Source organism: Garra rufa, chromosome 3 (assembly GCF_049309525.1).
Source record: "Garra rufa chromosome 3, GarRuf1.0, whole genome shotgun sequence".
In the NCBI taxonomy this organism is placed as follows: Eukaryota; Metazoa; Chordata; class Actinopteri; order Cypriniformes; family Cyprinidae; genus Garra; species Garra rufa.
The window spans coordinates 309945-324888 of NC_133363.1; the positions used below are offsets into that span (position 1 = coordinate 309945).

A 14944-nucleotide genomic window follows, 5' to 3' on the forward strand; every position below is an offset into this window, starting at 1 on the left:
ATTTATTTTTATTTTTTTTCCCCAATATATTGTTGATGCTGTTAAAACCAATCGTTGCAATAATTAATATGCTGTGGAGGAAACATGGGAGAAGGTGAACAGTGCAGGGACCTTATTTTATTTGTAAAATATTTTTGCAATGCATTAATCATTAGGATTAATACTAACGGTAGATACATGGCTCGAGTTTATTGTTGTATAATTATATGGTTATATTAAAGCTCCCCCTTAGTGCTTTTGTGCAGTTTTATTCTCATTTACCATCTTCATAACTTTTCTGCTTGCAGGTGATCAGAGGATATTGTGTGCCCTACCACTTTGTTGCAATTTGATGATTTTCATAAAATATCTTCTTTTTGCTCTTGAAACTGTGGTTTCAGTTTACCATCCTGTTGGCTCATTTATTAATAATAAACAATTGATAATAAATAATATTGATGATGATAAATTATGATGATAAATGACACTACTTACATGATTGTCAAAAATTATAGACACTACACATTTTGTTAATACCTTTCTAAGTACAAATTCAGTAAAGTGCCTCAGGGACATCATAAAAGGCTTGGTGTAAGATCAATTATTTTTATTTTATTTTATTTTTATGATAACTATTTTTTTTAAATGCAATAATTACTCCAAAGCATGGTAAAAAATAAAATAAAATAAAAATTATGTTGGTGAACCACCACTTTAAAAAGTCTGGGGGACGGTTATACAGTTTTTTACAATCGTTTTTGCACTAATAACAGAACCATAATGTCATGTTTCAAAACTCTAGACACATAATACACAACCAATGATCAAAATGCACATTTTCAAACCACTTAACACATTTTTCAAATGCTTGGATACAATACACATAAGCCAAAGATAATTTGTTCATTGAACTTAAATCACCTTTTCAAAATGACACAACTTAACATCAAAGTATTACTATTTCAAAATGCAACTCACACATTACATCTGAGTTGAGTGTGCATACATTTCATTACAAAGGTTGAACTATCAGTTGATACATCTGCTTAAAATGATAAGTAACTTTTGCATTACCCTTAAAGCATAGCTTTTATGGAAAATAGTGCATGTTTCAGGATAGATCATTTGACACCAGTTACCGCAGAATATGACCCAGATGGACTACACTACACTCTCAGAAAAAAATTAACAAAACTATACCTTTTAGGGTACAAGTAGCTGTCACTGGGGTGTTACCAAGGGTACAATTTTTTGGGTACATAATTGTACAATAAGGACCCATTGTATACCTTTAAAGGTACCTTTATATGTTTTGTTGCCCAGGAACAAAATTGTACCTCTGCAGTACCTTTTTTTTTTTAACTGTGTATCTATGGATATCATATTTCATTCTTTATCAGACATTGTTTCTATGGCCCTATGTACCTCTTTTACAGAACACATTTTCATATTCAACATTACTGAATGCAAGATGTCATTTTTATGTTATTGCTTTTTGCTTTTAATGAGTTAATGGCTACCCTGGTAAAAAAAAAAAAAAAAAAAAAAAAAAAAAAACATCCAAAACCAGCCTAGGCTGTTTGGCTGTTTTTAGCTGGTCGTAGCTGGTCAGCAGGCTGGTTTTAGAGGGGTATTGGCCACTTTTCTGTCTGGTCAGACTGGGAAACCACCAGCTAAAACCAGCCTGGCCAGGCTGGGAGACCAGCTAAAACCAGCTAAGACCAGCCAACCAGCCTAGGCTGGTTTTAGCAGTTTTTTTTTTCAGCAGGGTACAGTATACTGTAAACTGTATTCTGTACCCTGCTGAAAAAAAAAAACAGCTAAAACTTTGAATCTAAATTTTTCCTTTAGAAAACCTATGCTGAGATTTATTTTATCAGTAAATTCCACATTACAATATTTCAATGATACCACTGTGTCTGTACTGTTCTCAGTCTAAAGTAAAAAAATGAAACCTGAATCACATATTTTGTACAACTATATTTAATGATTGTACTAGCAAAAACACGTTGAAACTATGGGTAACTTGTATTTGGGTGATCTAAAGTAATGTTCCTATAATATTTCATAATACATACGTTTTTTGAAACAAAGCTTCTGCTAATGCAAGGCTTCTTTAAAGATATGAACGCAATATGCAAAGTTTTGAACACTGGACAGCCTGTGTTACAAATAATGACTGTTTTGAGTTTTGTATCTAGAGTTTTGAAAAATGACATTAAGGTTCAGTTATTAGTGCAAAAACGATTGTAAAAAACTGTAAAACAAGACAGTTGCACAAATGTAAAGTTTTTTCCAGACGCTAGGACACATTTCTCATCTCTCTTCTTCAGCTTGGGAAAGCAGTTCATTTCACATTCAAAATGCACTACAACTAACAAAACACTTTATTCAGGTCTCAAATAAACTTATTCTTCCAGAACACTAGCAAAGGTTGACAGCCGACAAACACACTTTGTCACCCACAAAACAATGAGCTAAAAAACACTAACAACATGTAGCATTACACAGTGTTTTCTTGTGTAAAACAAGGAAACATATGTTTATAATTGCAATATATATTGTTTATAACTGCAATATATGTTACTGGAATGAATCAGACATGATGCAGAATTTGTCAATATTTTATGTTGTTTATTTATTTTTTATTTTTTGTTAATAAGTAATTCCAAAATACAAGAATTTGTATACACACCATCCACTGATACAGATACAATAGTAATGCTAATCTACTGCATTTTTAGATTTGAAATATGTTTCAATAAAATATTGCTGTTGAATTTTGCTGTCTTATTCAGTTTTGCATTATGTTATTGTTTGGAACATAAGCTTAACAGTTTTGAAAACAGTATGTAAGCATGTGCAAAATGTGCTGTATGTACAAAGATTTTTGGTAGTTGTTGTGTCTGAGTGAGAAAAGAATTCTAGAAATTTGAGAGATGTAGTCATTGAATGCATTTTGTGCCAAAACAATGATAATTGATCCTCAGTTTAGTCCACATAGACTTCTGTTGTGCTCACTGTGTGAAGAGTTTTGCAAAAGTGACCTAAGTATTGAGAAATGTGTCCTAGCGTCTGTAAAAAACTGTAATCAGACATGATGCATAATTCATCAATTCCTTATGTCGTTTATTTTTATTTTTTTGCACTAAATTATTCCAAAATACAAGAATTTGTAGACACACCATCCACTGATACAGATACACTAGTAATGCTGATCTACTGCATTTTTAGATTTGAAATATGTTTCAATAAAATATTGCTGCTGAATTTTGCCGTCTTATTCAGTTTTGCATTATGTTATTGTTTTGAACATAAGTTTAACAGTTTTGAAAACAGGATGTAAGCATGTGCAAAATGTCCTGTACGTACAAAGATTTTTGTCAGTTGTTGTGTCTGAGTGAGAAAAGAATTCATGAAATTTGAGAGATGTAGTCATTGAATGCATTTTGTGCCAAAACAATGATAATTGATCCTCAGTTTAGCCCACATAGACTTCTGTTGTGCTCACTGTGTGAGGAGTTTTGCAAAAGTGACCTAAGTATTGAGAAATGTGTCCTAGTGTCTGTAAAAAACTGTAAAATGAAAGCTATGGCATTCAGATTCAAAACAAGCGTCTCTTCTATTCTATTCTATCGCAGTCACTACGAGAGTTTGATTATTGCCATTAGGCATATCAGAAGATCAGATGAATCAAAAGCATCTCGCTCTTTCATTTGATTTAGTAGGTGGCTCTTAAAAGAGCCATTGAAGAACAAACACTGGACCTAATTTCTTCTTAGAAGCAGCCTTTTTAGGCTTGGCGGCTTTAGGCTTTGCCGCCTTGGGTTTGGCCGGCATGGCCTTTTTGGGGCTCTTGGCTGCTTTCTTAGGGGCTGAGCTCAATACAAGCTCAATACCAAGTAGAGGCTCTCGGCGTTTGGAGGTTAAAATACACGACTGAGAAATGTTTATTCTGCCACCTTTAAGATTGAATCCAAGGCGAGCATCAGGCTTTTGTCAAAGCCAATAGAACATTTAACGCGTCCTCTTGTGTTCAACAAACAGTTTGAACGCCATTTTAACAACATTTGAGCATTCTTCCTGAACTGTATAAAACACACAATGGCAAGTATTAAAGGTGATGTTGTTAGGATAAAAACTTAGGCTCACTATTAAAAAGGGAACAAAAAACTTAAGGCATATAAGTCTAGAATTGGTAAAGTTTTGTTATTCTGTCAAGCTTCAGAAGTTTTTTTTTATTCTTTCGTTCTATTAATCATAAAGTGCAAGTTGTCAGCCTTTAATTCTGCAGTAACACATGCCATTAACCAAGTATCCAAACCTATAGGTCTGTCATATGAAATACACACAAATATCATTGCATGAACTACGCACATGCATATAGTCCAACGTGTGGCATTAAACTGTACGTGTTAATGTTGGTTAAATGCATTATGAACTGACGTTAAAGAACATAGTAAATTAGTGAAGGTATATGTACTCCTTTATAAAACGCTCTGTAACGTACTACAGTACGTTTTTAATTGTTTATCATCAAAGTTGTATTTAAGCAATTTTAAATAAACGTAAGGCCACCAGCTGGACAACAAGGACTGACTAATAGATACCAGGCCTTTTTGCAAGGAGCACAAATGTGTGATTGTCATTTGTGAGGCATGTAAGCACTGAGATGGCAATGTCAGATGGCGCTGTAGCCGTTTGTTAAGTATTTTGATAAAACCAAAAAAAAAAAAAGTGGCAAATTGGGCCAAAGTGTTGCTCCAAAAAACTGCTAAAATAAATATTTTAAGCAAAATGTTGTATTCATTGTTGTTTTATCACACTTGCATTGATTACTCATTTTTGACCCATGTGTCTAAATCTGTAGTAACCAAATCTAGGACAACTTTAAATACTTTTAATTGGAAAATATATTTATAATATTATTGGACAATATAACTCATAGATCAGGGAATATTAAATAATTTAATAATTTAAATACTGATTAAAAAAAAAAAAACAGCCACTTACAAAACAACATTAAATGGAAACTGGCCATGCTAGACCCATGTTGTGCATTGGAAGGGACTTACATAGCATATGATCAAATAATTAAGATGAAAAAGGGTGAATCATTTGACTTATTTAGCCTGGTGAATCTTAATCACTCTAAAACTTATCATTCAGTATTTGCTCACTTAAACCCAAATGGAGTTGTTTTTCTTCTTTAGGCCAAGTAAGTGTAACCTCAGATATCAGAAGTCTCAAATCAGGATGTGCTAGTGGCAAGCCTACAGGGGCATTCGAATTTAATTAAAATGAAACCCTGTTTTTAAACAAATGAAAATGCTCTTTAAATAAAAAGATGGGTGGCTCTTAAAAGAGCCTTTGAGTGTGTGAGTTTGATGAGATCTACTTGGAGCTGGTGTACTTGGTGACGGCCTTGGTGCCCTCAGACACGGCGTGTTTGGCCAGTTCACCGGGCAGCAGCAGACGCACAGCGGTCTGGATCTCTCGTGAAGTGATGGTGGAGCGCTTGTTGTAGTGAGCCAGACGAGACGCTTCTCCACCGATGCGCTCGAAGATGTCATTGACGAAAGAGTTCATGATTCCCATCGCCTTGGAAGAGATACCGGTGTCAGGATGGACCTGCTTCAGGACTTTGTAGACGTAGATGGCGTAACTCTCCTTCCTGGACTTTCTGCGCTTCTTTCCTCCCTTTCCGGCGGTCTTAGTGACGGCCTTCTTGGAGCCTTTCTTAGGAGCGGACTTCGCTGGTTCAGGCATGATGCTGCTACGCGGTCAAATACTCACGAAACAATAATTATGAAGAGCGGGATAGAGGCATTTATTCAGTAACCTATGCTAATTTACAAAGAGATACGAAAGCCTCCTGATTGCCTGTTTTCATAGTGCATCCCACAAACGAGTTTGTGATTGGACAACTTAAAGTACCACAAGCGGAACCAGGGCCAATCAGAGACGGTGAAATTATAGTCCCACCCACTGCTCCATGTTTGAACGACGTTCATATGACTAAGCGCTTTGTTTGAATTTCCCGCTCTTTTTGTGAAAACGATATTATTTGCAAGAAAACAAGCGAGTCTGAAAGATCATGCAGGGTCGTGTAAATTGCAGAAATCCTTAGACCCAATGGGGAAATTGAGAAAACAACTCAGTGGTCAAACACTCACGAAACGATAACTGAAATGAGCTGGACAGAAGTATTTATTCAGTAACCTATGGTAATTTTCAAAGGACAAGGAACCATCTGATTGCGGCTTTTCATTGGCAAAACTGAAAAACTCGCATTTTATTTTATACCTAAACAAAGCGAACACACTTTTTAGTGATTGTTGTATTAAGAAACTTGAATAACAGTGACTTTCAAAGGACTACATTATGATAACATTAATATGGAGCACTGCATGGAAAATCGTCTCATTTATTGCAGTTGTGGTGGCTCTTAAAAGAGCCTTTGGGGTTTAATGGGGCTGATGCAGCAGCTGCGGGTTTAAGCGCGTTCTCCGCGGATGCGGCGGGCCAGCTGGATGTCCTTGGGCATGATGGTGACTCTCTTGGCGTGGATGGCGCACAGATTGGTGTCCTCAAACAGACCGACCAAATAAGCCTCACTGGACTCCTGCAGAGCCATAACAGCAGAGCTCTGGAAGCGCAGATCAGTCTTGAAATCCTGAGCGATTTCTCGGACCAAACGCTGGAAAGGCAGTTTGCGGATCAGCAGCTCAGTGGACTTCTGATAACGGCGGATCTCTCGGAGAGCCACGGTCCCGGGCCTGTAACGATGGGGCTTCTTGACGCCGCCGGTGGCTGGTGCGCTCTTGCGGGCGGCTTTGGTAGCGAGCTGCTTCCTCGGGGCTTTGCCACCGGTGGATTTACGAGCGGTCTGCTTGGTTCTTGCCATCGCGACGATGCACTTCTCTCTTCGTTCTGTGTACGTAGAAAATACTGATTTGTGTTAAGCGCCTGCTTTTAAAGCATCATATGGTCACGAGCTTAAGGCGTCATAAAGGTGCAGAGGCTTGTGATTGGCTGACGTGGGACGTCTTCTCTTGACTGCTAGCCAATAACTACGCACCTTCTGTTTTCAAAGGGGGCTGTTTGAGTTTCCCGCTCAAAATGCTTTATGTGTATTACTTTACTCATCAAACACACTCTGCACTAACACACCCTTTATCAGAATCAGAATTAGATGTATTCGCCAAGTGTGCGCAAATTCACGAGGACTTTTTTTTTTCTTGTCTTGGAGTTGGTTGAATTTTATTGTTCTCAAGTCAGATGTATGAACCAAGAGCTCTTGGTTCATACATCTGACTTGACAACATTTAAATGACTTTAATAAATAAAAAGTATGATGATAATGTGGATACATCTGAAACAGAATATTTATGTATAGAGTTGTGCATTATTTACTCTATATACTGCTGTACAAAAGAAATATGCATATGTATCTACATATTGAAAAGCAATAATTAATTAGATGGAGATCGAGTTACAGAGCACAGGTAATAACTCGTGTCAGCCATTAAATCTGTAGATGAAACTGAGAAAATGCTTAGATGCTTTAGTGCCATTACAGGCTTACTCCTTATACAGCTTTGTTCGTTATGATTTATTCCCATTTGCTCACACTGAACAGACGTATCTGGTTCACAAGTTTTTTTTTTTTTTTATGCTTGTCTCCTCTCCCTTAAATATGCATTGCATGCCTACGGATAAACTGAAAAAAACGCGCTCTTTTGTAGATAAAATGGGTGGCTCTTAAAAAGAGCCTTTGGGTTTCAGAAACAGACTCGAATCCGTTTATTTAGTCTTGGCGGGTTTTTCGGTCTTCTTGGGCAGAAGCACAGCCTGGATGTTAGGCAGCACGCCGCCCTGAGCGATGGTCACTCCGCCCAGGAGTTTGTTGAGCTCCTCATCATTGCGCACCGCCAGCTGCAGGTGACGGGGAATGATACGGGTCTTCTTGTTGTCCCTCGCGGCGTTTCCAGCCAACTCCAGGATCTCAGCGGTAAGATACTCGAGCACAGCCGCCAGATAAACGGGAGCACCGGCACCAACGCGCTCGGCGTAGTTGCCTTTACGGAGAAGCCTGTGAACACGACCGACGGGGAACTGCAGCCCTGCCCTGGATGAACGAGTTTTAGCCTTGGCTCTCACTTTGCCACCGGTTTTGCCTCTACCGCTCATTGTTATTTGTTAATTTTTACGCTTGTAAAGCAAAAATAATAAACTCTTGAGTTCAGCTCTACTGTTTTATAAGAGCGTGCCAGTCGCCCATTGGTTCAGAGGCTTGTAAGATTTTAAACCAATCACTGAACTTCCCTCCAACAACCACCGTCAAAGCCACACCCCCAAAGTTGGCGGCCGGATTGTACAGCATTTTAGACTTCGCAATAATACAAAAAAAAAACAAAAAACACATACTTGCTTTTAACCGAATTAAAAGGTCAACGACTCATTAAACGTTTTATTGTGAATATATGAAAGTAACTGCCTTTTGTAAATTAAGCCACTTAAACACACCTAAAACATCGTGATTCGAGGTAAACTCAGTTACACCAATGTTTTTCTACAGCAAAAATTAAATCAAGTTTGCCCTTTCTTTGGAGTGTGTGAAAGTTTAAATTAAGATCAATGATCTATTAAATCTTGCGATATAATTATATATGTGAATAACTGGCTCTTCTGAATTCAGTCATCATGTAAAACATTGCTTGAGATACACTTAGATGCACTCTAATGATTTTCCAAAACAAAAATTAATCTGCAGATCAACAGAGTTGTGCTCTTTTTTTGGAGTTTGTGGGTGGCTCTGAAAAGAGCCGTTGGGAAGTAAAAATAGATGTTTATTTCTTCTTGGGAGCTGCCTTTTTAGGCTTAGCAGCTTTAGGCTTGGTGGTTTTGGGCTTTGCCACCTTGGGTTTGGCTGCCTTTGCCTTTTTGGGGCTCTTTGCTGCTTTCTTGGGCGCTGCTGGCTTCTTGGCCTTCTTAGGGCTCTTCGTCGCCTTCTTAGCGGCAGCAGCGGCGGGTTTCTTGGCCTTCTTGGGCGATTTCTTAGCGGCGGGCTTCTTTGCCGCTGCGCTCTTGGGCTTCTTGGCAGCAGCGGGTTTCTTGGCCGCGGGCTTCTTGGCTTTAGGAGCAGCTTTCTTGGCGGGTTTCGTTTTGGTCTCGCTTTGCTTCTTGTTGAGCTTGAAGGAGCCAGAAGCGCCGGTCCCTTTGACCTGCACCAGAGTGCCTTTAGTCACCAGGCTCTTGATGGCGAGCTTGACGCGGGAGTTGTTCTTCTCCACATCGTAGCCGCCGGCAGAGAGAGCTTTCTTCAGAGCTGCGAGAGACACACCGCTCCTCTCCTTGGATGCGGACACGGCTTTGACGATGAGATCGCTGACGCCTGGACCTGCTTTCTTGGCCTTTGCAGCAGACCTCTTCTTGGGCGCTTTCGCCGGGGCTGGAGCTGTTTCTGCCATCTTTCTTTGAGCAATTACAGTTTACAGAACGCTATCTGGGTTAAGCAATGAGTGGCTGCCGGGCGGCGCGTACTCTTAACTAGCGCATGAGAACCTTATAGACTCAACCTACCCAACTCAGTGCCTGTGCACCGCCACGAGCCCCTCATGCCTGTGTTTTCTACTCCTTCATTTAGGGCAAAAACTGGGGTCATAAAATAGTTTAGCGCACTTAAAACAAAGTGAACACCACGCAGAGCTTCTTTGCTTTAATTGGAGACTAAAATACACGACGAGGAAATGTATCTTTCGCCGGCGTCAGATCAAACTCAAGGCGGGCATCAACCACGGAACAAAGCCGCGTGAAAATGTAATGCCTTGTTTTAGTGGAAAAGTTGAGGAAAGACTGAAATCGTTCCATGTGTTTTCAGAAAACAGGTTGGAAGTGATTTTAATGAAATGAGCATTAGTGAGGGTCGTGTGGACCCTGTCACACAGTTGTAGTTTGGGGCAGCCTGAAGCACACGCACGTCCGGATGTATTGAATGCCATAAGAAGCATATAGTAAGCACGCCGTTGTTCATGATTAAGTTTCTCAGCAGAGAGGGTCAGATTCAGGCCGTTTGATGTTATTTAATTATTTTTTATATTAAGTATAGCATGAACACAATAAATCATGGATACATTTTTTATGTTTGATTTTTAATGTTTAAAATGGGTAATTAGTTATAGTATTTTTTGATTAATGTATAGCGTTTGTGCATTTATACTACATGTAGACCCATGTTCTTTATACAACTACATAGAAATTACGTAGTTAATTTTGTACCATGATATTGAGGTGCTATAGGCATATGTGTGTGCTTTTAATGGTTATCATGTATGCTACTACCAAGGGCAAATTATATTTTTTAAATTGTCCATAAAGTTTATAACACATAATAATAATAACAATCAGAATAATTAAAGCCCACCATATAAAAACAGTTTAATATGTTACAAGACTTTATCTCACTCACTCATTCTATATTAATGCTATTTACACAATTTCAATTCTCTGTCTGGTAAATATGGCAAAATTGACAATAAAGTTGACTTTGACTATGATTTCTGTAGGTCTTAAAAAAGGTAACAAAACACTTTTAATTTTATTTAAAAATCCTGCAGGTAGCATGTAGGCCTAAACAGTTACAATTATTTGACGGCTCAGGAAACCCTTGCAGGTGTTTTGAGTTGATTAGATGATTGGCATGTCACCATTTCTAATTTGTTGAGATAGTTTGGTGGGTTTTTGTTAAATGTGAGCCAAGTCATCACAATAAAAAGAACCAAAGACTTAAACTACTTTAGTCTGTGTGCATTAAATTTATTTAAATGCCTATTTCACGTTTCTTGCGTCCTCCTTGTTTGCAAAGGCAGAACTCGACAACAGATTGGCCTAGGAGTTTGATCGATGTCTCTTTGGATAGATCTGATAAGGGGCTTTTCAGACATTTGACACATTACATTTAGCACACAGTAGTAGTAGTCAGAGCAGGAATGTGACATAAATGTTTGTTTGTTTAAAGGGGTCATTGCATTTATTTAATGCACAAGTTTCATAATTTGTTACTGAAATTAATTAACTTTTCCATGCCATTCTAATTTATTGAGATGCACCTGTATTTCTTTTGAAAATAAATTATAATTTGTCTGTGTGGTGCACAACAAAATAATAAACTAGTCTAGCATTAACCTCTTCAGCTCTGCATCTCCCACACATTGATTGTTACAGAGAATAATTATCAAAAGAATCGCTTAAGCGTATTGTTGTAAAGATTCACTCCTGAAGGATTCAGCCGTTTTGAAAGAATCATTTGAGCATTGCTTTCTCCTGCTGGCGGTTTTAAGTTTTGTATTTAAAACATTAATCTCATAACATCATTTATGCAATTATAAATACAGATGTATACATACCATATTTAAATGTCACTTGCAGCTTCTGTTGTTTCCATTATTTCATAAATAACAATAGCCAGTCATTCATTCACATTAATTTAGTATTCACAGAAGAGCATGTTTTCATGTAGGCTACATCTTGATTAATTTTGCAGATCTGCATTTTAAATTAGCAGAATACTGCATGGTATCATGATACTACTTGGTATAGTGATACTTCAGCTGGTAAAGTATCGCAAGTAGCCCTATATAAATATATGGGGAGGATAACTTAATGACAACTAACTCTCTGTCAGAGGTTTTAGAGATTTTTAAATTAAAATTATGTCCCTTTACTCCCCTGCACTGTTTAACTTCTCCCATGTTTCCTCCACAGCACATTAATTATTGCACCGATTGGCTTTAACAGCGTCAACAATATATTTAAAAAACAAAAAACAAAAAAAACATTAACCATAAATGTAAAGAAACAAACAAACTAAAAAAAAAAAAAAAAAAAAGCGCAAAATCACATGAAATACACAGGCTTGGCAAGTGTGACACAAACCATTCTATGCTCATAATAATTTTAGCTCCACCCATTTGTGACACAATTCACCAGAAATCCAAATTACATCATTTTGGTGTCTTTAATAGTGGTGCAGAAAATGGTATCATACTTTGTTATTTGTAATATTTTTTGTGGCATTTAATAGTTAGCGAGTGTACGGTCAAGCTTAACACCTCAAAACATAAAACTAAGATTTGATGTTGATTTAAGATTTTAAATGTTGAAAAACAAAATGATCATTTGAAAAAAGTATTGTTTTTCAACATTTTATTTAATTTTAATCCAGAAGAATATACAGTGCTAATTGTATTTTATTGATGCTATATGTGGTGTACTTATATTATACAACGAGCAATTATCTTGTACATAGTTTTCATTGTTTTGGGGTTGAAACTTACATGGTTGAGTTATTTATTATTACTTAATGTATCTATAATTTTAACTATATATATATATGTCTAAAAACAACAACAACAAAACATTGTAATGCCTGAGGTGGGAAAAGTGGGAGGATTGATGTGCCTAATGATGTGGGGTATTTACAAAACATAATCATGGATATTTTCATGGAAAAGAAAAGAAAATTGTGTAACTGATTTCTCCAGAAAAGGGGGTGTGGCTTTGGTGGTGGTTTATGGAGGGAAGTTCAGTGATTGGTTTAAAATCTTACAAGTCTCTAAACCAATGGGCGACTGGCACGCTCTTATAAAACAGTAGAGGTGAACTCAAAGGTTTATTATTTCTGCTTTACAAACGTGGAGATTAATAACTAACAATGAGCGGTAGAGGCAAAACCGGTGGCAAAGCGAGAGCCAAAGCTAAGACTCGTTCATCCAGGGCAGGGCTGCAGTTCCCCGTCGGTCGTGTTCACAGGCTTCTCCGTAAAGGGAACTACGCTGAGCGCGTTGGTGCCGGTGCTCCCGTCTATCTGGCGGCTGTGCTCGAGTATCTTACCGCTGAGATTCTGGAGTTGGCTGGAAACGCCGCGAGGGACAACAAGAAGACCCGTATCATTCCCCGTCACCTGCAGCTGGCGGTGCGCAATGACGAGGAGCTTAACAAACTCCTGGGCGGAGTGACCATCGCTCAGGGCGGCGTGCTGCCCAACATCCAGGCTGTGCTTCTGCCCAAGAAGACCGAGAAACCCGCCAAGACTAAATAATCACGTTCAATCCTGTTTCTGAAATCCAAAGGCTCTTTTAAGAGCCACCCATTTTATCCGACAGAGAGCGCTTTTCTCATTTTGTCAGTAGTTGCATGCAATAAACGAAAATAATCCGTTACACATTAATAATACAGCTTTTTGCAAATAAATCTGACTAGGTTATGAATGCGTAATTCAGAATGAGCTTTATTCGCCAAGTGTGCTCAAGAGCAAAAGGGATGTGTTGTGGTATAGACTAGGAATAGAGGGGGAAAAGTAGTAGGCCTATACTTCAAGATCAGTAGGTCTGTACACAAATGAGTGAGTAAATGTATTGTATATACACGCGTAAATAAAATAAAAGTATGTATTTACATAATTGCTATATTACTATAATTGCTTTGTGGAGCATAAACACCACAGAGCATTGAATTAGGCTTTGAGTTACAAAAAGTTAGGCCTACCACGTTACATTTATAATACAAATAAATCATTGTCCGTGTCCAGATGTAGTGATTTTATACAGATGCTAAAGTAATTGTCATGGCACCCGATTAACGAAGAATTCAGAATGTAGTAAACAGAACAAAACATTTTGAGCGGGAAACCAATAAGCTTCCAGTTTGAAAGCAGGATAAGCGCAGTCATTGGCTAGCAGTCATGCGCAGGCGTTACACATCAGCCAATCACATCTGTGGCCCCATGAGCTCAGGGCCGGACAAAGCTTTAAAAGCAGGCTTGTAACGTTTGATAGTACTTTCTACTGATCCTAAACAGAAGAAGTGCATCGCCGCGATGGCAAGAACCAAGCAGACCGCTCGTAAATCCACCGGTGGCAAAGCCCCGAGGAAGCAGCTCGCTACCAAAGCCGCCCGCAAGAGCGCACCAGCCACCGGCGGCGTCAAGAAGCCCCATCGTTACAGGCCCGGGACCGTGGCTCTCCGAGAGATCCGCCGTTATCAGAAGTCCACTGAGCTGCTGATCCGCAAACTGCCTTTCCAGCGTTTGGTCCGAGAAATCGCTCAGGATTTCAAGACTGATCTGCGCTTCCAGAGCTCCGCTGTTATGGCTCTGCAGGAGTCCAGTGAGGCGTATTTGGTCGGTCTGTTTGAGGACACCAATCTGTGCGCCATCCACGCCAAGAGAGTCACCATCATGCCCAAAGACATCCAGCTGGCCCGCCGCATCCGCGGAGAACGCGCTTAAACCCGCAGCCGCTGCATCAGCCCCAATAAACCCCAAAGGCTCTTTTAAGAGCCACCAAAATTACACCAAAGAGTGTTTTCTCTGTAAATCTGTCTGTAAGTCATAGGAATTAATATTACGTTCTGGAATTTTATGTATCCCCAACTCCCATTATTACAAAGGGTATTATACACAGCAAAAGCATGATTGACCATGGATGTGAGAGCCTTGATCATTCAGCCGTTAACTCAAACTATATTTTCAGAACCATTAACACACAGGCCTAGCCATGACAAAACATGCAACAAAAGCAAATTTTACCTTCAAACTGCACAACTTGCAAACAAGTACATGAGCTCTTTCAGTTAATCATTACACAATGGACGACAAAATACAGAACTCGAATTAGTGCACCATTGCTTGTCATTGTAGCTTATTGCCAGTGCCATTTGTTGTCTTTCTATATAGGCTGCTAATTCAGAATAATAAATGCTTTGATTCGTTTTTTTTCAAACCATGTCTGAAAACTGAAATACTGTAAATATTCTTATTATTACACACAGCCTCAGACCTTCTCCTGAGTGATCTCTTCATGGTGATCTAGGTAGTGTCTAATAGTTAGGAATAGATGGAAAACAATGGAGTTTGGGCTGCTTGAATGACATCCGTGTTAACTGTTTTGCAAAAGGTTGGGGA

General features: G+C 38.6%; 6 protein-coding genes across 6 annotated transcripts in view; 2 read left to right on the plus strand and 4 right to left on the minus strand.

The window, feature by feature from the left end:
• The window catches only part of LOC141330785 (uncharacterized), a 48903-nt gene extending 40731 nt beyond the window's left edge, over window positions 1-8172 (minus strand). Inside the window, exon 1 of the mRNA XM_073835548.1 lies at window positions 7790-8172. Within this exon, the coding sequence (XP_073691649.1) occupies window positions 7790-8172 (383 nt within the window). The remainder of the gene's footprint in view (window positions 1-7789) is intronic.
• LOC141330793 (histone H2B-like) lies at window positions 5364-5754 on the minus strand. The gene has a single exon (XM_073835555.1). It carries the CDS (start codon window positions 5746-5748, stop codon window positions 5374-5376), a length of 375 nt encoding a protein of 124 aa, XP_073691656.1. The 5' UTR covers window positions 5749-5754; the 3' UTR covers window positions 5364-5373.
• On the minus strand, window positions 6476-6886 carry LOC141330789 (histone H3-like). Its single transcript, XM_073835552.1, has one exon. The coding sequence runs from the start codon at window positions 6884-6886 to the stop codon at window positions 6476-6478; it is 411 nt and encodes a 136-aa protein (XP_073691653.1).
• Window positions 8173-8831: 659 nt separating the features above from the next.
• LOC141330787 (histone H1-like) lies at window positions 8832-9452 on the minus strand. Its single transcript, XM_073835550.1, has one exon. It carries the CDS (start codon window positions 9450-9452, stop codon window positions 8832-8834), a length of 621 nt encoding a protein of 206 aa, XP_073691651.1.
• A 3242-nt stretch (window positions 9453-12694) lies between these two features.
• LOC141330790 (histone H2A) lies at window positions 12695-13081 on the plus strand. The gene has a single exon (XM_073835553.1). It carries the CDS (start codon window positions 12695-12697, stop codon window positions 13079-13081), a length of 387 nt encoding a protein of 128 aa, XP_073691654.1.
• Window positions 13082-13858: 777 nt separating this feature from the next.
• LOC141332408 (histone H3-like) lies at window positions 13859-14269 on the plus strand. The gene has a single exon (XM_073837547.1). The coding sequence runs from the start codon at window positions 13859-13861 to the stop codon at window positions 14267-14269; it is 411 nt and encodes a 136-aa protein (XP_073693648.1).
• Window positions 14270-14944: the final 675 nt, after the last annotated feature.

Coding starts and splice junctions, on each gene's coding strand:
- LOC141330793 (XM_073835555.1), bottom strand. CDS start 5,748: ATGCCTGAACCAGCGAAGTCCGCTCCTAAGAAAGGCTCCAAGAAGGCC.
- LOC141330789 (XM_073835552.1), bottom strand. CDS start 6,886: ATGGCAAGAACCAAGCAGACCGCTCGTAAATCCACCGGTGGCAAAGCC.
- LOC141330787 (XM_073835550.1), bottom strand. CDS start 9,452: ATGGCAGAAACAGCTCCAGCCCCGGCGAAAGCGCCCAAGAAGAGGTCT.
- LOC141330790 (XM_073835553.1), top strand. CDS start 12,695: ATGAGCGGTAGAGGCAAAACCGGTGGCAAAGCGAGAGCCAAAGCTAAG.
- LOC141332408 (XM_073837547.1), top strand. CDS start 13,859: ATGGCAAGAACCAAGCAGACCGCTCGTAAATCCACCGGTGGCAAAGCC.